At 38.1% G+C, this 23,474-nt stretch overlaps 1 protein-coding gene across 2 annotated transcripts in view; it reads right to left on the minus strand.

Moving 5' to 3' along the window:
* The window catches only part of RBBP6 (RB binding protein 6, ubiquitin ligase), a 33,452-nt gene extending 11,201 nt beyond the window's left edge, over positions 1–22,251 (minus strand). For both annotated transcript variants that reach the window (XM_060648802.3, XM_060648801.3), the window contains exons 1-10: positions 20,974–22,251; positions 16,185–16,284; positions 13,838–13,874; positions 9,243–9,287; positions 7,067–7,155; positions 6,857–6,953; positions 6,320–6,459; positions 3,273–3,445; positions 1,217–1,320; positions 768–1,102 (exon numbers count right to left, since the gene is read on the minus strand). In XM_060648802.3, the coding sequence (XP_060504785.2) occupies positions 768–1,102; positions 1,217–1,320; positions 3,273–3,445; positions 6,320–6,459; positions 6,857–6,953; positions 7,067–7,155; positions 9,243–9,287; positions 13,838–13,874; positions 16,185–16,284; positions 20,974–21,139 (1,286 nt within the window). In that variant the 5' untranslated portion in view covers positions 21,140–22,251. The remainder of the gene's footprint in view (positions 1–767; positions 1,103–1,216; positions 1,321–3,272; positions 3,446–6,319; positions 6,460–6,856; positions 6,954–7,066; positions 7,156–9,242; positions 9,288–13,837; positions 13,875–16,184; positions 16,285–20,973) is intronic.
* Between the last annotated feature and the right edge of the window lie 1,223 nt (positions 22,252–23,474).

A 23,474-nucleotide genomic window follows, 5' to 3' on the forward strand; every position in this document is an offset into this window, starting at 1 on the left:
AATTGTGGGACCAAAAGAATACAGGATTAAGAGTAAATTCTACTTCCAGCTCCACCACTGAAAAGCCAATGAATTCTGACTGAGGTCTTAAATATAAATGTAAAGGTCCCAGTCCTCAAGATTTTGCTTCAGTATGTCTGCACAGACCCCTGGCATCTATTTTTTTTTTTTTTTAAGTGGCTGATTCCTCAAGAATTTATGAGCCACTGGGGCACCTGGGTGGCTCAGTTGGTTAATGTCCGACTCTTGGTTTTGGCTCTAGTCATGATCTCAAGGTGAGTTCAGGCCCCCAGTTGGGCTCTGCGCTGACATAGCGGAGCTTGCTCAGGATTCTCTCTCCCTCTCTGCCCCTCCCCCACTTGTGGTCATGTGCGCTCACACTCTTGTCATTCAAAAATAAACAAACATTAAAAAAAAAAAAAAAGAATTTATGAACTACTGGACTACATGTCCGAAGATCCTTTTCATGTCTGAACCAGTAGGATTTAAGTGAGTTTTAATTCAACACTTGACAGGGGTGGTTGGCAACTCGTATAGTTCTTTATCCTGGGATGCTTAATCATTTGCCAAGTGAAACTCCTTCATTTGCCTGTTCCTCCAATAAGACTGAGTCATCTCTTAAAAGTACCCGTTTAGCAATGGGTTACTTTATGGAGTCACCCACCTTACTGAGCACAGTGGTTCACAAGGATGATACTTACCAGTCACTATAACAACTACTAAAGCAATAAACAACAATGAAAAACCAGAGAGATACACAGACTTACCGGAAAGGTCCATCTGGTTTCTCAGAGTGGACTGAGATGGACACTGTGGCAGTTATATCAGGTACAGGAGCCGGGGTAGAAGATGAATTTCCAGGCACAGGAGGGGCCAAGGAAGACTGATTAGAAGTTAATGAAGATATAGAAGGAGCAGGGTGAGTTGAAGAGGTCACTGGAATCATCAGGGGATCCTGTTGTCTTGATATTGGAGATCTCATCAGAGGTTGTAGGTTCCGCTGAATGAGCGGTCTCGGAGGTGGTATTGGGGGCTGTGGTGGGGGTAACTGTTTTCGTAGTCTTTTTGTATAACCGGTTTCATTTTTGAAGTTATTAACAGCCTATAGATACCAAACAGAAAGATGCAGGAAAATGTAAGGTGGTATTTCCTCAAGCACAGTTTAAACCACCAAAAATTTTTAAAAATTTTCCAAAAGGGATACAAAGTCAGTTACCTGTCGTAAGAACTTATTGGCAATTAAAGCATCAGGAGAGACATCATTCTGATGGCATGTTGGACATGTATGATCATCTGATTCCAAGAGTGCTGTTCTTATACCTATGTGAAATAGTTTAAATATTACATTACTCTTTCCAAGCACACATTACTTATCATTTCTAAGATTGAAAAACTTAAAAGTACAGACTCTTGCCTGATAGCACTCCTCTGCTGTAACTTCTACCTTAAAAACATAAGTCATTGGGGTGCCTGGGTGGCTCAGTCGGTTAAGCGTCCGACTTCAGCTCAGGTCATGATCTCGCGGCTCGTGAGTTTGAGCCCCGCGTCGGGCTCTGTGCTGACAGCTCAAGAGCCTGGAGCCTGTTTCAGATTCTGTGTCTCCCTCTCTCTCTGTCCCAACCCACTCGCATTCTGTCTCTGTCTCTCTCAAAAATAAATAAACATTAAAACAAACAAACAAACAAACAAACAAACAAAACCCAGAAGTCATAAATAGAATTTAAACAAAAATTTAAATTGAGAGAAAAAGCACTCTTTCCTAAATACTATTCTCTTTGTTTAGCTAAAAATTGGAATAGTATAGGGGAAAAAAATAGAAATAATATATAGTCTAGAAAGGTAAAAAATTTACAGGGCTAACAGGGTTTTTAAAAGAGCATCAGGAGGAGGAGTGCCTGGCTGGCTCCATCAGAAAAGCATGCGGCTCTTGATCTCAGGGTTGTGAGTTTGAGTCCCACATGTGGTATAGAGATCACATAAATAACTTAAGAGAAAAGGGAATTATAAAAAACAGAAACATTGTTCAGGCAAGGAAATCAGCAACAACTACAGCACAGTACAGAGGAATAACACTAAATTACAGATTCACTGATTATGCTTCAGTGTAGTAAAAAATTCAGTAATGCAAGTGGTTTGTTAAATCTAAGACACTTGGAAACAAATCTTAAATGACCTCTTCTTGACTTTGGTCTTCACTGGAGAGGCCCCAAAATAAAGATTTATATTCCAAAGCTATGAAATGAAAAAGGCCAAAACAGGACTAAGCAGTGAAATTTTCAGATGATGCCATTTTCATCTTGATAAGAAATAAGTGGCAGAAAAACCCAACCCAATATAAAAGATCAGAAAAAAATCACAAGTAACCACAAGGCAAATGTTGGGTAGTATGCTTACAGAGAGCAGTTCTCAATTACACTTAGGAATTTTAGAATAAACTATTTTTCCACCATCCAGGAAAGGGATTTAGGTACCATTTAAAAATATTTCTAGAATATCTAATGCCCAAAAGGCTTTCAAAATTCTGCATACCATTTAAAATGTGTAGGAAACAGGGGTACGTCTGTGGCTCAGTCGGTTAAGTGTACGACTTCTGCTCAGGTCATGATCTCATAGTTCGTGAGTTCTAGCCCCCCATGGGCCTCTCTGCTGTCAGCACAGAGCCCACTTTGGATCCTCTCTCTGTGCGTCCCCCCCTCAAAAATAAATAAACTTTAAAAACTAAAATAAAATGTGTAGGAAACAAAAGTCCTACATTTTATAAAACCTTAGTACAGTCACCCTAATGAAGGTATAAGAAATGGTCAATTCTAATATTTAAAAGGACAGAGGCTGTTGTTTAAAGAAAAAAATGTAGGGGCGCCTGGGTGGCTCAGTCGGTTAAGCGTCCGACTTCAGCTCAGGTCACGATCTTGTGGTCCGTGAGTTCGAGCCCCGCGTTGGGCTCTGGGCTGATGGCTCAGAGCCTGGAGCCTGCTTCCGATTCTGTGTCTCCCTCTCTCTCTGCCCCTCCCCTGTTCATGCTGTGTCTCTTTCTGTCTCAAAAATAAATAAACGTTAAAAAAAAAAATTTTTTTTTTAAAAATAAATAAAAAAAAAAAAAAGAAAAAATGTAGTGACAAAAACAGTTCTTGCTATTAAAGGTGCAATGATGAACTAAATGATCAATTATCAACATTTCATACTGATTAAAACATACAATGTTGCTAAAGAGCCCTTCCAAATAAATACACATATTCTAAGACGTGTATTTCTGAAGGTTCAACATTTCTTACATTCATCGCAATAACTGTTTCCACAGCAGGGAATGACAACGGCATCAGTCATAATATCTTTGCAGATGAGACACAATAATTCATCTGGAATTGGATCATCTTCTTCTGAAGAAGAAGATGGCTCCTCTGGTAAGAAAGGTGGTTTTTCTTTCTTCCCAATTGCATATGCTTCTCTGTAAAAGAAGGTTTTACTGTTTTAACATTGTTAAGAAAACAAAGTATTACTAAGACAGTACATGTTCTACTATACCATAATGGGAGCTTATAATTCAGTACGATGCCAAATTCGTTTACACAAGTATAATACCTTCCAAAATAAGGGAGTAGTCATGAACATCCTCCCCCTAAGCAACAAAAAGACAAAACAAAATCCTAAACAAGTATAACAAAAAGAAACAAATGCTATAAAAGTGGCTAAAAGGATCTTAAGAATCCACATCTCTAGAACTCAGGGCCAGAGAATAAAGGGACACATTCAATGCCACAAGTTTATGCTTAAGTGGCAGAGACAGGATTTGAACTTGGACATGACAACACCCTAACCACAATTTTCTCTATCCTACCATGTTTCTTGAGGGGGTGGGGGCTATGGAGGGAATTCCCTTCCATAGAGCAACAGTCCCCAAAACCTGTGAAGGTATCAGAGAGCATGCTATAATATAGGAAATGGAAACTGGTGCTGACATCATACAATCGAGGGGGACAGTTCAAGGGAAATATTATGCAACCAACCACACCAGTAGCTAGTAGCTAGAATCATCAGACTTCAAAACCAGTGGTCTACTTCTAATTAGTATTTTAAAAGAGAGATTAATCTATTTATAGCCAACTAAGAAATACTAATGACTTCAATGATTGGAATATGTGTTACAAGAATATAAAGTAACACTTCAGTCATTTTGGGTCCATTTTCTGGTAGAAATACATTTTGCAGAAATGTTGCATATTAAACATATTGAAAATAAAACACTAGGGGTGCTTGCATGGATCAGTCAATTGAGCGTCCGACTTTGGCTCAGGTCATGATCTCACAGCTTGTGAGTTCGAGCCCCATGTCGGGCTCTGTGCTGACAGCTCAGAGCCTGGAGCCTGCTTCAGATTCTGTGTCTCCCTCTCTCTCTGCCCCTCCCCTGCTCGCTCACTTTCTTTCTCAAAAATAAACATTAAAAAAAATTTTTTTAATAAAATAAAAAACCAAAGTACACTATTCTCAGACTTGTCACCACTGCTTCCAACACCCACATCTTCTCTAATCAGGCAGATTTGTATAACATAGGAATTCCTAGGTAAATTCTATCTCATTTAGGAACAGAGTGTGTCGATCTCACTGCTGAAAATGAAAGCATCTCAGCTGTACAGAGGAGGGTACCTGAGGTGTGTTATTTGTGTTGCAGCTGCTCCATAGACATCACCACGACTCCAGAAATAAGTATCAATTTGCTTATGCCCCATTGTTCCCAATTTGTGAAAGAGGAGTCTCCCACTGCCCAAAAGAGAGAAAAGAAAGAAAAAAAAAAAAAAAAAAAGAAGAACAGAGGATAGAAAAAGAAACAAGAAGAGTCTGAGTTGCTTATCAGTGGTGTTAGTGGAGAGGGTGAAAGTTTCATTTAAAATATTTGGGCTCCCATTTCCCCAGTATTTGCTGTGTGTCTGGCACAAATGGGCTTTTGCATTTCAGCATTCAAAAACAATGAAGTTAATTATTAGTTAGGGTTCACAAGGGTGATGTTAATTTTTCCGACACAAACTTCCATTTAAGTACTTTTACTTGTATATATTATATTAAGATGAAGCGGTCTGCTCTTAAATTGTGTCCGTAAAAACCATCCATTTCAACCTAAGTTGTTTGGAAGCACATATGAAATGTCTGAATCAGAAACAGCATAAAAACAGACTGCTCTAAGATGAACCACAAGACAAAGGATGGTGACTGATCAAAAATTGATGGGGGTGAAACGGAGAAAGTGAGCAAGGCTGGGAGTTCAGGAAAACACTAATCCTTATCTGTGAATGAAAACAGTCTATTTACTAAAGTGTATACTCAAAACCATAAAATCTTTTCAAGATCATTCCACGGCACTGCCGTTTTCATCACCCTCATCTGTGCACTATGCTGCGTTTCAACGCTACAGCATGAGGCTGAGGACAACTGTTCTTTTACTCATTCTCTTCATGTCACGATGAACAAGGGCACTGTTAATTCTCTAAATGGATGTTTCTCAAGGTATGTCCTGAGGACGCCCTCACTTCATAACCCACTGGAGGACTTGTTGGAGAACCCAGTCCAAAGGGACAGTTAATACTGTGCTCTGTATCATGTGAGTTCATAACTGGTGAGGGTAACCACAAAGGTAATTAGCGGGATTAATAAAAGCAGATAAAATGAGAAGTTGTCAGTTGAATTATACCACTAGTAGGTTTTCAGGTCTATCCACTTCATTAAGAATTGGCTCCTAAAATAAGATCTGAAAACACATTCCAAATAAGCATTAAGCTGTAGGGTATAGAGCTGTAGCTCATCTGAACTAATGGGTTTGTAAAATAAATCGTTATTTTAGAAGTGTAAGACTCACACGGTACATCCAAACTTATTCAAGAGGACTCAGTTCTTTATTTATTCTTGGCACTTAAATTTGCCCTGACATCTTATACAACTTTTGTGCTTAAGCCTTCTGTTTCTCAGAATGATTAAGACATTGGTCTTTTTCACTTAACATATGTAGATAGCATAGAAGATCATGTGGGAGTATGTATGTGAATGAAGAAGAAAGCAGGGTATGACAGAAAAAGAAAAAATTAGAAGCCCACAAGGGAAGTGGCACTCAGTGGTAACAAAAACCCCCAAATCCATTCTAAATTTGCATTTAATGGAGCAGACTGCAGCCTCTCATTCTTCACACAGAAATGCAACATGTGGAGACCAACAGTCTTGCTATACAATGCTCACAAGAAATCCAAGTAGCCAAGTGGCGACCCCAAGCCTACATAAAACACCGGCGCCCGGACGGGCTGTGGCCTCACAGGTCATACGTAACTAGAATACTTACGCGTCTATAGTCGGTATCGCATACTTTCCAGTGTTGGTAAGCATTGCACCTTTCATGTTAGGATCTTTCACTTCCATCATAAAACTTCTGGGAATACCAGTGCTCTTTTTAATCCTCGGACCAGATTCAAAGTTTTTATCCTATTTGGAGGGGAAAGGAGAAAGGAGGAAGAAAGAAAGCAGTTACCCTTTGTTTAATATTAGCTAACACGCAGTGCTTATTAACTGCTTATAGTATTTGTAGTGCTCTACATATATCTCATTTAAACCTCACAACAGCCATGCGAGGTAAATACTGTTATTACCATGTCCGTTTCATAGAGAAGACCGAACAGGCTTGAAGAAGTCAAGTGGCCTGCCCAAGCTCAGTCAACCGTTGAGCAGCAGAGCCAGGATCTGAAGCCTGGCAATCTGGCTCCACAGCCTGAGCTCATTTGCCATTGTAATAGAGAAGGCAGTATTTACCAAGAAAAATCCGATAGCTAAGAAATCATTGTAAGAAAAACAAGGTGTACCATGGTTTCTACTTTGGACTTACCCCGTTTGTTGGGCAATTCTTAATGTAATGGCCAGGTTTACCACAACGAAAACAGGTATAAGATGGAGGTGGTGGGCCTAGAGGTTTCTTCATGTAACTGAAAGGGAAACAGAATTACATGTACACAAAACCTTGAAAGAATAAAGCTTCTGATTGGGGGGGAAAATCCACCCCAATGTACCTATTAGTATGAAGCACTTATGGACTTACTTGATTGGGTCGTATTCATGGCCAGATTGCGACATCATTGCTTTAATTTTATCTTCTTCAGAAGCATTGGCTTCAGCCAGATTGGCAGTCTGTTTAACAGGTAATTATTTGACACACACATTAGAAACACATTTAAGACCACACAGCCAAAGACAACACCACTCATCCTGTAAAGAGCAGTATCTAATCTTGCATAAAACCTAAAACTGAAAGCTATTTACACGTATAACCTAGAAGAGGCATCAGGAGTTCCTTAGGTCATTCATTACATGATGTTTGGGTGTCTGCAGGGCTGAAGGTCTTGCTGGGGGCACTCAAACCTTAGACCCTGTTTGTACCTTACATTAAGATTTACATATGACTCCTCTAAGAGTTAAAACAGATTAAGGAAACACTTGACATTTTAAGCCTTAAAAATAATTCAAGTGTCGTAGCATAAAGACTTTATATTTACAACTTGGAGGTAGGGTTATGGGTAAAACAATTGAACATTATGCAGATGATATTAAGTCAGAAGGCTCTTTAAGAAGTAGAATCAGTTTCAAATTAAGTGCAAAGCACATGCAACGGAGCACTCATCATTTTAAATCCGATTCTCCGAAGTTTTATGAACTTGATCTTTAAGGTATTACATAGAATAGTCTAGATATAACCAGGGTCTAAGGGAGTGAGTCCTGATAACTTGAAGCTTCAAGCATCTAGCACTCACATCAGCCATTCATTGGGTTTTATCTTTACATTCATCCACAAAACAAGCAACCAGTTTTAACATTTTATTGTAATTTTATATACAAAGAATGCTTAACATTAACAGAGCTTAGAACAACAGCAACATTTACAGAAAACTGGATTACAGATGTTGAACAACTAATTTGTTTGAACCCAAACATTAATTTACAAGTAGTTAAAAAAAAATCTCCCAAACCTCCAAAATTCCCCAACTGCTTCCCACAAAGAAACAATGGTAGGAACAGACCAAAACTCAAATAGGGTCCTTACAGCACATAAGAATTAAAACCATGAACTATAAACTGCTTAAGATGTAAACTCTATGCTAGACCACTTTTGCATTAGAAAATTGTTAAGAGACGATGGTTTCAGCCCACTTCATGTTTTAGAATCATCGATTTTAATGTTTAGATTCCCCAGAACAAAAGCTTAAAAAGCTATATTTGTTACTAGGACATTTCTTTTGGGATACATTCTAGGGGAAAAGGATACAACCTATAACAAAGTCAAGGATAAGATAGGGACAGCACTAATGGAAAATCCATCTAACTCATTAATCTTGGTTGCTAAGTCTGGTTTTACTTTGATAGTAGGGAAAAAAGGATTTTTGGAAAACTGGAAGACTTCCTTCTTGGTCCTCAAAAATCTGCCTAATCTGTAATGTCTTTTTTTTTTTTTTAAAGGCACGATTTGCAAGCTACATCTATTGCTTTAAAAAGTAATCCATCACTAGTGCTTTCCCAAACAAAAGGTACACATTGTTGAGCAGAAAATGCAAGCAATTTTATCGCAAAACATGGCATATACAATTATTTCAGGAGGTAACAATTTGCCCCTCTGCCAAACATACACATTGGTATATTCCTGCAAACAGCTTTACACATTTACACAATTCACTGTAGTCTGTGTTCAAACAAATTAGGTTGTCTAAAACTTTTTCTAATGCAGACAGACTACAAGTCTAGAGCATAAAGAAACAATCGTAACACATTTAAAATGTTGACCTTCATGGGATCAATTCAAATATTCAAGAAATAGCCGTGCAATTGTCCATGTAAAGGAAAGCTTCTATTTTGGCTGCATAAAGAAAGTCCACATAATTTACAGCCAAAACCAGGGAATTCCTCCAGAACTTTGTTAGTTTCCAATGTATAATTAAACAAAATGTGTAAGGGGGGAAAAAAACCCACCAAATAAGTGTAGCTTCATGTGTTTCTTCTGTCTTGAAGATGACCAATACTCCAACATTATGGTGAGGCTGACAAAACACTCCCCCTATCTTCTCAAAGCGGCAACTACTCTTTACAGGATAGTAACAATGTGTACAATATTTTTGTAAGACATATCCTCCCCAACCCCTCTTTAAACAATTGTTCCACATTTAAAAAAATACGATGTTAGAAAAAGATTTATATTTGCAAGAATAGATATATATATATATATATACCTTTGTAAGCTGGGCCAGAGAAATAGATGCAGAAGAGTCATCAATCTGTTCACAAAAAATTAAACACACATTCAAGTTCCACACTGAAAACATCTGAAAGTGATCATTTAGTCCCTATTGCCAATTAATGTTCAAATATTGGGCATTTTCTTAGAAGTTTTCTAAAGAATGTTATTCCCTGTTTTAAAGCTGAAATTGTAGCTCACCCCACTTTACCCTTCTCTACTATTTCACACATATAATAAAGGTTTAAGTTGAGGGGGACTCAATTACAATATTAAAAAAAAACAACAAAAAACAGGGTAAAGAAAAATATATCACAGAAAATATGTTCAGAGCAGTGACTGAATATTAAAGAAGAGTCCGTGTCTATTAATGGTTTCTAAATCTGATAATGCTCAAGAGAATATACACTAGAGAGAATAAGAAATCTAACTTTCCTGGAGTGCCATTATAGAACATGGTAAAAACAAGCAACTCTTTAAAGGCTCAGATAATTGCTTTAATAAAACAGCTCCCACATAATTGCTACTTTTTTCTCTTTTTTTAAGCATGTACTGTTCAGTCTGAATAAGTTTGTTTATTCTCCCATACAAAGAGCAAGAATGGCTTCTTGCCAAAGAAACCGCAATTTTATCAGAGCAAAGATGTTAAACCAAAAAAAGGAAAACCAGTGGTAGTGTGGAGCAAAGGCAAATAGGGCTATTAGGAGGAGGGACTTTAATAACGCGTGAAGAAAGTTAATTTAATCAAATGGAGAAAGTATTATATATTGAATAAGAAAGATTTTTAAAATGTATTTTCAAATGTGGTATTTTAAGATTTTTCACTATTTGACCCCCTGAAATGATTTTAATATCAGTTTTTAAAAAGTGTGTATCTGTATACACACACACACACACACCCCTTTCCCATCTAACTCTAAAGATATGATTTCCCTGTTAAGTGTACCAAAAAGAAAACATTATTTGTTTCCTATATAGTAATTGGGTTGCTTATTCAACATGTTGTAAGCTTCTCATGCATTATTGGTCAGAACTCTTGTTTAAAATGGAGAGAATGTAACAAGATGTCTGGATCAAAGAAAAATAACAACAATGAAGGGAGTCTTCATCAGGTATTTTTCAAATATTCCAGAGAACTAAGAGTATTAAAATAAAAGCAGCATGACTTACAGCCCCAAATAGAAATGTTACCAGTTTCAATATGAAGCTCTTAGCACAATGCCTACCACAGCAGTTCAGTCAATAAAAATCATGTTTGCTAAATTTAAAATATATCTTCTAAATATCTTAGGGTTTTAAAAGTCAGTTTAATGGATAGTATTACTGGGACGCTTACTTCAACAAAAGGTTCTTAGCTCCCCACTGAGGGGCTGCCCCAGAATTTGTAATGCACTATTCCATATTCCTAATATGCAATCATATAATTCACCAATGTGTTCTTATTCTCATCTGGCTCTTAAGTGTTTTCTTTACAGAACTAATCTCAAAGGAAGCTTAAAAACAAAAACAAAAACATAAACATCCTATTTTTATCCAGAATAAATTCTGATCATCTCAATTTATTTTGAAAAAGGTTACTTTTTGCATTAGTTAGGAACTATGTGAATTTAAGTAACAAGAACCAAATGCTGTCAAGCATCATCTATACTGTTTCTAACCAATGAAACTAATAACCCTTCAAAATAGCCCATTACTATCTAGAATATGAACACTCATCATTTCCTTAAGAGAAAGCAGTTATATTAACTTTCTTACAGCTAGAACTAAAATACTAACATTTTTTGTTCTTCCCACTATGATATATCTGTTTTTTTGTTCTTATGTCAGGCCATCTGGTCCTTTTAGTTTTCTGTCGATTTGTCATTAGTACTGGATAAAGTGGTTTCAGATACTCAACAACATCTATATCACTTTTTTCCCCACCAATCATTCTAGCACCTTAAATACCTTAAAGTCCATGAGAAAGTCAAATTTACCATAAATTGTGAAAGGTGTCCAATAGTTTTCTACAAAAAGCAAGGTACTAGAAATCAGTGAAAATTGCTAACAAGGAATGGTTTAAAAATGACTAGGAATTTACATGTACTAGGCAGCAATAAATGTATTAACTCTCAGATACTAATGATTTAAAAAATGTACCACATTAAAAAAAAGTCGTCTTCATAAAAACTGATCAATGCATACTGTGGACATCATTAAAATTAACCCACTTCCCCACATCTAATTTGTGGTCTTGCTTCTGGGAGAAAGAATATGAAATATTTTATGCCACTTACACTTGCTTGAAATTAAAGGATCCTACAAAATACAATTCTGATATTTAGTAAACAGGAAGAACATCCAGCTTTGGAATACCAACATGAAGGATGGCTAAATAAAATAAGCTAAGGAATACAGACAGAAACAGCCATCCTTGATTACAGTTGGCTTAAGTTACCAAAAATGTACACACATTTACTTTTATTAATCAGCATTTAGAAATCTGGTTTAGTGGCTCTATCTTACTTGGCTTTTGTGAATGTGTACAAGAATACATGATTCATAAGATGGGCATTAATTATGCTTAATGAATATATTCTCTCATCCTAAACACCAGCATATGTACCCCAAGCAAATAAGTGGTGGGGATATTAAGTTATCTAATGTCTCCATTTCAGACAATTCTACCTAAAAATTAAAGCCACTTTTAAAGTATTAAAAAAAAAAAAAAAAGAAAAAGAAAAGAAAAGAAAAGAGAAACCTAAATAAGCATAAAATAAACTGCTTCTTATAAGTGTAATACAGACATGCCAGGGAACACACAAGGCTAAAAGAATGTTAACTTTATTTATGAACATGTGATTTGTGTTTATACACATGCTAATAAACAAAAAGGAAATAACTGTTTTCAAGAAATAAAACTTCATCTGAATTAGTTTAAATACTATATAAAAATATTTTATACAAAACGTGTTACATTAACCACTACAGTCACCAGGATAGTCACTCTGATTTGTGCTAGCATTTGGATACATAAAATCAGTTTTAAACCAATCACCAGCAAAACAGAAACTTGGACAGTTTGTTTGTTGTTTTTTTTTTTTTTTTTTTTTTTTTTTTTTACAGCATTATGCTTTAAAAACCAAAAAAAAAAACAAAAAACAAAAAAAAAAAACCAAAAACCACCAAAAAACAAAAACAAACCCAAAAAACAAAAAAATAAAACAAAACAACAACAAAAAAACCCCAAAACAAAAAAAAGCCCATATACCCCAGAGGGTGGGGAAAAAAACCCAAATCTCTAAATTTTGATCTTCGAATCACTGTATTTAGTTCCATGAGAACTAAAGGCCATATATTTTAGAGAACAAGTCCAAAGTTCAGATATTCTATATTATCATGTTTAAGATGCAATGATCCAAGGTTAGTGAAATGCCTGATACACAATTAAAGATCAGTAGTATTTAAAAAGGATAAAGTGAAACAGCAAGCAGTATCCTTGAATTCTAAAATGAAGATTTCAGACATCTCGTATTGTGTACAAATCAAGCCTGAGCAGTAAAATGTTTAGAGAACCATCAAGTTTACAGAACTCCGTTACTACAGACCTACTTTCTGAAACACATTTCACCTCACAACTTAGGTATTTCCACTACCTTTTACTTAAGACCTTCAAGTCAACATGGTGTTGTACTTTAGCTACGATAATAAAAATTAAGATGTTATTCCACTTAAGGGGAGTTATCTTTGATAAGCTACAGCTTTCAATTAGCTTATAATTAATGCAGCTTTTTAATATCTTATAAGAGGGAAATATTTTATTTTGGAGAACTGAACAGGCTAGAACTGGAAGACCTTGTATTAAAATTTGAAAACAATGTACTGAATTGTATAAATCATCATTGAGACGTTTATGTACTCAGGGGGCCCAAATTTCAGGTCTCACTTTTATAGTACAGATATAAACAAAGAATAAAAGCTGGAAATTGCCAAATAAAGCAAAACTGAATAATAAAGCTGCATCAAAAGTCTTTGGAAAGCTTTTTTCTATAGGTGTCTGAACTTGGAGAAAGCATCAAACTTTCATATTAGTTTTGCATGTTGCTAATGCATTTTTAAAGCCATCAATTAGGCAGAAAAAAAAAACTAACAAAAACTAAGTGATACAACGTGAAAAATGGCAAAATATACACTCCAAACATTTTTTTTATTGCAAGAAACAAAAAGCACACAACAGCCTGTACATACATACAAAATACTAACTATAGACAGACAGATGTAGAACATGTTATCATGTTCATTAGTGTAAAACCTACATGATCTAAAAAGAATCATACATTAACTGTACAACACAGTGTCATACAGGGAGAATGCTATATTTAATATGAAACAGCGTTTTTTGGGGGGGCACAAATTACCCATTTCTACAAAATAAGTCTGCAAATTATGCCACATATATCCATATTCAACTGAACTGTCATCAAAATACATTTTATTTACAATATGTACTATGATCAGTTGGATATTAAGTTCTAAATGATTCACTTCACTGCTACATTATAAAGGTAAAAGCAATGTGTAGAAAAAGTGTGAGATTGTGTTTTTACATACTGCTTTTGAAGTTCCCATCACTGGTTCAGTTCGACTTCTAAAAAATAAACAAAAACAAAAACAACATTAATTATGAGTTGTTATTTTTGAATTGTGCTAAAACATCTTAACACATATGTCTAATTACATGTCTTTATGAACACAATTCTCCTTTGTACAAACATTTAAAAACAGCCAATTTCCAAAGTAATAAATACACTACTTTGATTAATCTTTACTACCTTTAAACAGCTTAAGACATACCTGCGACAAAAACAAAACACAACAAAACAACTTGGTACAGAGGAATTCTAGAATAGGCGTATCTAGAGTAATAAATACATTACTTAGGTTAATCTTTACCACCTTTAAACAGTTTAAGACAGATCTGCAGGAAAAAAAAAATTCCATACCAAGGAATTCTAGAATACGTGAAAACAATAAATGTTTTCTCAAAGGTAGCATGAAGATCTTGTTAAGAAACTTTGTAGTTATTTAATAGACTGAACAACCACAGTACATCATTCCCCAGTTTTTTTTAATAGGTAACAAATGTAAACTTTCACACATCAGATCTTCTTGAAAGAAGACCACTGGTAACATTTATACTTTGGATCCCTGAGAAATTGCTGGGCTCCAAAAACTAAATGTCAAATCCAGAAAAACAGGTTGATAGTTACTTTAATTTTTTAAAAAGTCTCAAAACAATGACCAAAGTTAAACAAGAATTCTAAGTTTCAGAAAAATGCAACATACTCTGACACTATTTTAGTTCAAAGAATGAGTCTGATGGTTATGAAGAAATGAACAGATTGATTTTTTCAAGTACATAACAAATAAACCCCAAGAAGAAATTCTTAAAAGTCCACACAGGAAAGGGGATGGGGGTTGAGCTTCTAAATACAATGCTCAAATGCTTCGATGAAGTTTATGCTGTCCTGACTACAGAGAAATGTGAGGGAACATCTGAAAGGAGTTTCTAAGTTTGCATGTAATTTGGAAGTCCTGAGATAAAAATGAAGCTTTCCTTTTCTCAACAAACTTAGAGCCATTTTACAAGGCAAATATATTACAAAGGCAACCTCACACACAGTGAATTAACAAGCAATTCTGTAAGAGGCAACTTATTTTCCCATGTACTTCAAATAATTCTCTAAGTTTTAGTATCCAAAAAAAAAATCAACTGAAAACTACACGTTTACTGTTTTTAAAAAGCACTTAGTAAATTAAAATGTAATTTCACAACAAATTCTAGGAATTACTTCCGTATAATTTCTTAAAATTACACAGCTAAAAGCACACAGTTCACTTGGTATTTACAAGAAAAACAAAGTATTCAGGTTTTAAAACTGTTACTACACAGAAGGTATTACACAAAAGATCTCAATGCTGGGATATGGAGTATATAACTTTATAGCAAACTAATGACCGTCTTAGAATGAGTGTTTGCCCCTACAAGGTAAAGCTCCAAGAAATAACTGTTTTACCTCAATTCCAAGAACACATTCCATTTCTGAGCACTGGGAAATTCCAGAATTTTTCACTGGCCAAAAGTAGAATTTGCCAGAATTTCAAATCACTACCCTCTTCACATTAGCATAATTCTATCACCATTAAAATTACAAGAAAGCAGGGACTAAGTGTGAATCCTGCTCCTTTCCCGAATTTCTTAAACTCTAGCCTAGTGCTAAGATACTGCAGTGTTCTTACTCCAATAATGGGCATCTACCACACGCCAGGCACTGTTCAATTCTTACAGCTTTCCTCTGGAGGGAAGTACTCATATCCCTATATTATTTTGAGGAATCTATTTTGAGGCTTTAGGGAACTTACCCAAAGTCACACAACTGGTGTGAAGCAGCAACTGGAGTCAAACCTAAGCCTGATTCCAGTCTGTGCTAATAAATCCTATACTCAACAGCCTCCCAACAAAAGACCCTTGTTGAGAAGCAAATGTATTACTGATGCTGTCAAAATATTTAGGACAAATCTCTCAACACACTTATATATACATATATGTATACATAGGTATATATATTTGTGTAGTGAAAGAACAGTCAGAAATAAAAGTGTGCCAATAAAAAACAAAAGGGTATGTATGCAAATACTTATTCGCCGATTTGAGCATCATTTTGTCTCTGTAAATATTACAAAGCAAAAAAATTCTTCTTGATAGCTCTTACCACTGACTACAGGTTAACTGGGGGAAGAGATAGGAAATAACAAACCCATCCTCACCGTTTTAAGGATTAAGAAGATATACTTATTAGGGTAAAGTAATGAGTTCAGTTCTAAAATACTTGTTCTTCCTCACAAAATAAAAAAGTATTTTGAGGACTTAAATACATGAGATTTGATAAACACTCACATAACATATGTCTTGCTTGTAGATTTAACACCTCCAATAGGAATTCTTCTAACAATTACAGATGAATTCTTAGGAATTAGAGCATTATCATCAGTATATTCTGTAAAAAAGATAAAGAGTTGAATTTCTATTTGGCGATTTGGGTAAGTCAGTCCTCAAGAATTAGAAAACTTCAACCAAAGACAAATTTTACGGAAAAGGAATTTAAATTTGAGAGAGCATGTTCCTTGCCTCTAGAATACTGATAATGTCAGAACAAATATCCACATCCATAAGGAGGTTCTCTTCAAAGGACACCAAATACTGCCAGCAGGTTCTTGGCTCTGGTGCCTCTACTTCTATGGAACCCCAAATCTCAGTAAGACTAAGTCATTCTCCACTTTAACCATTAACGCTAAACATCTGATCTATGAGAAAAAATATGTAATTTAAATGAAGACATTCTGTCTCTCCTAGCCCCTCAACGTGAGTATTACAAAAGAAATTATGCCATGTTTTGAATAGAGGAAAAGGGTTTTATAAAAAGAATTAGTAGTGGGATGCAACTTTGCATAAAATGTTGATTCAAGGCCTCTCTAGGAACTGATGCTTGAGACTTAAAGACTGAGAAGCCAGACAGATGTGCAAAAAAGATGGACAGAGTGTTTAAAGACAGAAAGAAAAGCAGGTGAAAAAAAAAATCATTAAAAGGCCAGCATAGCTGGAAGATAATGAAAGGAAAAGAATGACTTGAACTACAGTTAGAAAGTACAGGTCACACATACTCATTTATATTTTGTTTCTAAGTACAACAGGAAGTCATTGAAGGATTTTAAACAAAAATGACAATGATTTACACTAATAACAAACAAACGAAAAAGATAACTCTGGTATCTATGTGGAAAATGAACCCATAAGGGAACAAGAGTAGAAACAGGGTGACTAATGAGGAGGCTGCTGCGAAGTCCCGGTAAGAGATGATGGTCTGTGCTGGGTTGTGACAGGTGAAGACATGGAAATCAGAATGTTCTGAGGTAGAACTGATAAGGCAATCAATGGATTTAATTGGGGGGGGAGGGGAGAAGATGAAGGAAAAAGAGCAATAAGGCATAAGTAACTGAGTTCCTGGCTTAAGCAACTGGAAGAACAGTGATGTCACTTTCTGAGAAGAAAACAGGGAGGATGAATGGATCCTATTTTCTACTCTTTTAATTCTCTATTACTTGCAATACTTCTGGAAGAATGAAATTAAAAGAGAAACTGGACCAATTAATTTAACTATGGGTAAAAAGATTTCCTGAGGAAGGGATTTGTAAAATTACCAAAAAGAAAAATAACCCACCACAGGGAGACAGATGCAAGAATGTACCCATCTCCCTAAATCACACATTCAGGCATCAGGGTTCATTCTTAAGATTACAGAGTTTACTTGCAGTGGCCGACTACCTCTGTTCTTCCAGTTATTTCAATTTATCACACATACAAGCATTTTAAGCTTATATATATTTATGGGTGTGTGTGTGTGTGTGTGTGTACACACATGTAATTAATTTTAATCATAACACTATTAGTTATTTCCTGTTACAAACTAAATTGTTCAAGAAAGGGTTCTTTTCAGTATATTTCAAGTAGCAAACTGTATGTGATGCAATTTCCCAAATTCAGGCATACCATGAGAGGACTATCATCATTGCTTTGATAGTTCATGATAGTCCCAAATTTCCAGCAAGCTCTGAGTAAGAAAAATTGGAAGATGGGGGATGTTCAAAAAGTAAATTCTAGAAACAAAAAACACTTGACAACAAGTTTCTAAACACATAACAAAAGCATTCACTGTAGCTTTCCACCACAACTTATTAATCTGATCGGCACAATACTGTGTCAGACTAAAAGTCAGGTGCCCCTACACCAGATTTGACCTTTTAAGTACCTGAATTACACTGGTGACTTCCTACCCTTAAAATACCTTGCTAAGTATCCTGTTAGGTTCAAAAGACCTTTTCCAGGTGCCAAAGTAATTTCTAACCCAAAAATATAAAGACCATGGATTTCGGAATGAAAAACAAGATGAATCTGAGAAATGGATAAAGATAATAAGAGTCTTTTAAAAATACTTCATTCTCAGCTTTCAAATCTTTCACACTTAGTTCAGAATGAAGGTTTGTTTTGTTTTGTTTTGGAGGGGGGAAACTGAAACACAGAAAAACAACGGGAAAGCTGTAAAAAATATATAGGAAGGATCATTTACGATTTGTTTTGAAATATAGTCTAGAGATAAAGGAGCAAGACTCTTAAATCTATATTATGAAATTCTGATCCAAGCATTTTGGTCTCATCAGATTTAAGAGTCCTAAACATGGCCAGATTTCCAAAACTCTAAGGAGTGTTTTACAGAAATGTGATACACTGGGTAATTTAAACATTAATTCAAACAAATTAAAGTGATCCAGTTCAGCATCCTCTCCTGGGCAATCTCCTAACTATGAGGCTATAAACATTAATTCTGTACTCTCTTAATTCACTGGATGGTGCTAAAACCCAACCCATTCTTACTCAACTGCCTGTGACACTGGATGTTATTTCCCATTAAAACTCATTAAGTGACTACCCTCCGCACTACTATCAATGATATCTTTTCCACCCCTAATCTGAGGATTGAACAAAATGCACATGCTCTCGCCCCAGAAGCTCCCTCTCTTAACCAATGTAACATCAAAGCTTTCTCCAGTAAGGACAGTTCACATAAATATATAAAAGAAAATAAGCTGCTAGGCAGAACACTTCCCTGGTTTTCAGGGTTTGTAAAAATAATACATCATATAATGTCCTGGCTTAGGAAAAAATACAACAATGCCACAAAACCCTTAGATTTTTGACAAGAATTCCATCAACTCTTACTCCAATCTAACAAAGTTGTATTCAATTACTAGGTGGAGAAGATGGACAAAGTCAAGTTCCAAATGATGAAATCATTTAATACTCCAGTAAAAGACAAAACTTGCCTAGCATATGATTAAAATTGTCTTTGTATTCTTTACTTTCATTTATATTCTTTCCTCTTACTTACAAGTATTATTAACATATCAATATATCCTGAAAGTCTCATAAATCCATCTGTTCTGTGAAGTGTGACAATACTTAAAGGACACTTTTGGTGGCCTTAAAAAGTATTTTTAATGTATTTTCTTGAATACTAGTTTAAAACAGATGTTTCTCAACTGTTCATGATGATCAGCAATTTTTCCTTTCCTTAAGTAGAGGATTCTACACATAATTACAATTACCAAAGTTTCATGTGAAGAATCCCTTAGGACACTTTAAAAGGGGGAGGGGAGCGGAGAATATTTTTTTAGATGTTACCATGTGAGTAAATAAAGGTCTTCCTTAATAAATATTTTTGAGTCATGCCAGTAGTGCCATTCCTTAACATAACACAATTATACTTATGCCTGGATATAAATGGAAAACAGCTCTTATACATGACAAGATGTGCTCTATTAAAAACAATAGGCTAGAGACGCCTGGCTGGCTCAGTTGGTGGAGCCTGCAGGACTCTGGATCTGGGAGTTGCGAGTTCGAGCCCCATGTTGCGCACAGAGATTAAAAATAAAATCTCAAAAACCCCAAACTCGTATAGGCTAGAAGTGAGGGACCCCCCCCAATTTCAACTAAAAGAACACAAGTCACACCTTAAGCCAAAGTTGGTGATTAAAAAAAACTCAGTGATCAATAAAAGACCCTAAACCTAATTAGAACTTCACATTATTTCCTCTCATCCCATTAATAAAACTCAAAAGACTGACCTACTGAAAACTACACATCAGCATTACAGTACCGAGAAAAAGAAGCCAAAACAAATGCAGAGCCATAATCTGAAAAGCCAGTTTATCACATTGTCATACCCAATGTTAAATTCTCAACATTATAAAATGCTTTTAAAAAGGATAAAGAACTTAAAGATTCCAATCAGTGGCTTGTTTGAAACTCATGCGGTAGCAGCCTACTACTTTCTGTACCCTAGTAACAATAAAATCATGTAAAGTCTAGCAATTACTCCTTTAAAAAAGAAAACCCTTTACTTTTAATCTTTACTAAACTGCTGAATTTTAAGATTACCGTGATGAATTAAGAGTTCAACCACTTAATTACTAATTCTGCAATCTACACACAAAAGTGGTGACATCAGAACATATCAAGTTCCAAAAGCAATTCCAAAAACATTCAAGACAGGCTGGATTAATTCCTCAAAAAATAATTAAGTGAAGGTCCCTTCTCCACGACACAGGCAACTCCAAATAAAAATAAATTAAGTACACACAAACAGGAAGAAAAGGAGTACAGAAAACTTGCCACTGAACCCCAAACCGCTGTCAGATTACAAAGTTAGAGAAGTATCTCTACGCTGCTTTAACAAAAAAGAAGCCTGCAATATGCTCTCCTCCCCTCCTTCCGAGGAAAAAGCAAGCTGGAAAACGCCACAAGGCACAAGCACCCCAAGAACCTGGATGTAACACCCCCCGGCCTCTCCCACCCCAATCTTCATTTTAAATAACATTTGAGAAGGATAATCAGACTTCCACGTTTTTGGATTAGCCAGTTACCGATGCTCCCAAGAACGCAGAAATCAAACAACCCAGTTCAACTCCCAGGCCGACTGGCGCAACCCTCGGGTCTCCAGGAAAGTTGTTCCAAAAGTACTAGAATGAACAGTCCCACAGGAGACGTAATGGCGGTTAGTCTCCTGCCAGGCCCTCGCACTACCGGTATCTATCTTCAACCAGCAAGTATCTGGAGCCCATGTGGCCCTTACCTTCTTTCGTCTGCGCGTTGGTGATCTGCAGGTCGCAGTCGGCAGCTTTCAACTTCTCTCTCCCCATAATCTGCTTCTTTAAATCGCAGAGGGAGATGTGGAGCCCATCAAAGGTGACGGTATCATAGTTGAGTTTAGAGGAAAATTTATAATGCACACAGGACATGGTGCCAAAGGATTCCTAAGGTTCAGCGAGGAGACGTGGACACTCTCAATATATGTATATTTATAAACTTAAGAGCAAAATATGTACACACAGAAACACTCAAAAGACACCGAAGGACCCTAAGGCCTGAGATTAAATACCCCCCAACCACAAGCAGGGGTTCGTAAAAACAATAATCCAGAACCGCCCCTCCCGACCCCGGTACTCAGAAGCACTTCATACGGGAGGAAGCGGACGAGGACGGGGAAAGGGGAAATCGAGAATCCGCCAACGGGCACAATGTCACCCGGCTGGGTCCCCCTCGCTCATGCTAAGGGCCGGCAGGAGACGGGGGGCAGGCGGTGCAGTCAGTAGCGGTCAGTCCACACGTTAGAGTCCGAATGACCCCGCGGGGTCAGGGGTCCATAGCGCGGCCGCACCTCCCGGTTGTTCTCTCTTTCCGTGGATTGGGGTGACCCAGGCCCCGGGAGAAGGTTGGGGGAGAGGGCCTAGGCCCGGAGTCCACGAGCGGCCTCTCGCCTCCTCCTGGCTTCCGGACGACCGGCGTCAGCTTCCCCAGGCCCAGGCCCCCCCACACACAAACCCCTGTCGCCTGCTCCCCGGAGGCCACGAGCGGCCCGCGGCCTAGGCCAAAAACGCGCGGTCGGCGGAGGAGAGGCCTTCTCGCAGGCCGCCCCCGGCTCCGCCTCCCCCCCGCCGCCGCCGCCGCCGCCGCCGCCGCCTCAGACACAAAGCCGGTACTAGGCCTCAACTAGGCCTCGAAGCACTTCCTCACCACCCCGGGCCCCAGCCAGCGGCCGGGTGGCTTTGGCGGACCCTGGGGACGCCGCCGAGGCTCCCCGACGCTTCCTCTCGCCGTGTGCTCCGCGCTTCTCTCGCCTTTCGCTCCCGTCGCCTTTCGGCCCCGAACCGCAAGAGTAGGCCCGGAAACGGCCGGGCAACGGCAAGGGCTTCGGGGCTCTCTTTTTGTTCTGCCCCCCTGCCGCTCTCGGGCCCTCACCCAGCGCCGGCGACACCTCCAAGCCAGCCACTATGGCGGACGCGGCCTGGCTTCGGGCGAGCGCCCCACTCCGGGGTCTCTTAAGCAGGGATTGCACGGGCGGCGCGCGCGAGGCGGGGCTGGCGTGCGCGGATAGGCGGGCCGGGAGGCGGGGCCCGTGGCGTCACAAAGCGCACCGGCCCGCCCACGTGACCCCGCGCTTTGTGACTCTGGAGCGCGGAACCTGAAACAGCCGGGAGAACGGAAGAAACCATCCGCCCCGAGAGGGAGGGGGCGATGCGTGGAGGGCCGGCTCACGGGGCGGCTCCGGGGACGGGGGGGTGGGGCGCGGATTTCTCCTGCTACCGTGCTGGTTAGTCTCCACCGCAAAGCGGAGTGCCATGGGGTGACGGGTTAACTCCCTTTCTCCGCAGTCCCCACCAACTCCCCCAAGTCCACCAGTTCAAGTAAACATTATGGTTGCTATGCAATGAACTATGGTTGCTATGCAAGCGCCCCCTAGCCTCCCCTTCCAACAAACCAGCCACCTTACGCTCTTCCTAAGTGGAAATTCTGGAGCAGCCCCCTAACTGGAACCGACCACCACTAGAAAGATTTATTGAGCTCTTGCTATGTATTAGGCACCGGGGGGCGGGGTGGGTGGTGGTTAGCGCTGTGTAACTGCCGGCCCCGGAACCCAGTTGTCTTGGTTGGAATCCTAGCTGTGGGACTCTAGATTTAACTCCTCCGTCCCTCAGTTTCCTTGGTTGTAGTGCAGGTTAAATGGTACTCGGTCTACCGGCTTGTTATGAATTAAATGAATGAATATGTTTCCATTGTTTAGGACCACGCCTGGCATATGGTTCATTGTGTCTCACATGTAGCTCAATAAATGTCATTTTAGCAACATCATAAAAACCCCTAAGTGCTCAGCACTACCATTATCTCCGATTTATAGATGAGGGAACTGAAGCTGGCAATCAAAAACTTTCTGATTTCGCAGAATCAGGGGAATAATGCCTGCTCTGTAGCAAGATCCGAAATCCCATTCCTAATTGTGAATGAAGGGAGCTGTGCCGAGGACCCCCTCAGTGGATTGGATTATTTTTTTCCTTGGGGGCATGGGGAAGTTATTATTACATCCATAAAATTCATACTGTAACAAAATTGCATTCATAAACTGCAGTAACCACTGCAATTTACAATGCATTTTTCTTATCCTCTCTGGATTTTTACAGGGTTGGGGTCAGAGAAGTTAAGTCACTGAGAACAACATCACACAGCCATGATGGGACAAAGTTTGCCAGGGATTTCCTAAATACGTACACATGGTCCTTACTGAACTTGGTTTATTTA

The sequence above is a fragment of the Panthera onca genome, chromosome E3, assembly GCF_046562875.1.
Source record: "Panthera onca isolate mPanOnc1 chromosome E3, mPanOnc1 haplotype 2, whole genome shotgun sequence".
In the NCBI taxonomy this organism is placed as follows: Eukaryota; Metazoa; Chordata; class Mammalia; order Carnivora; family Felidae; genus Panthera; species Panthera onca.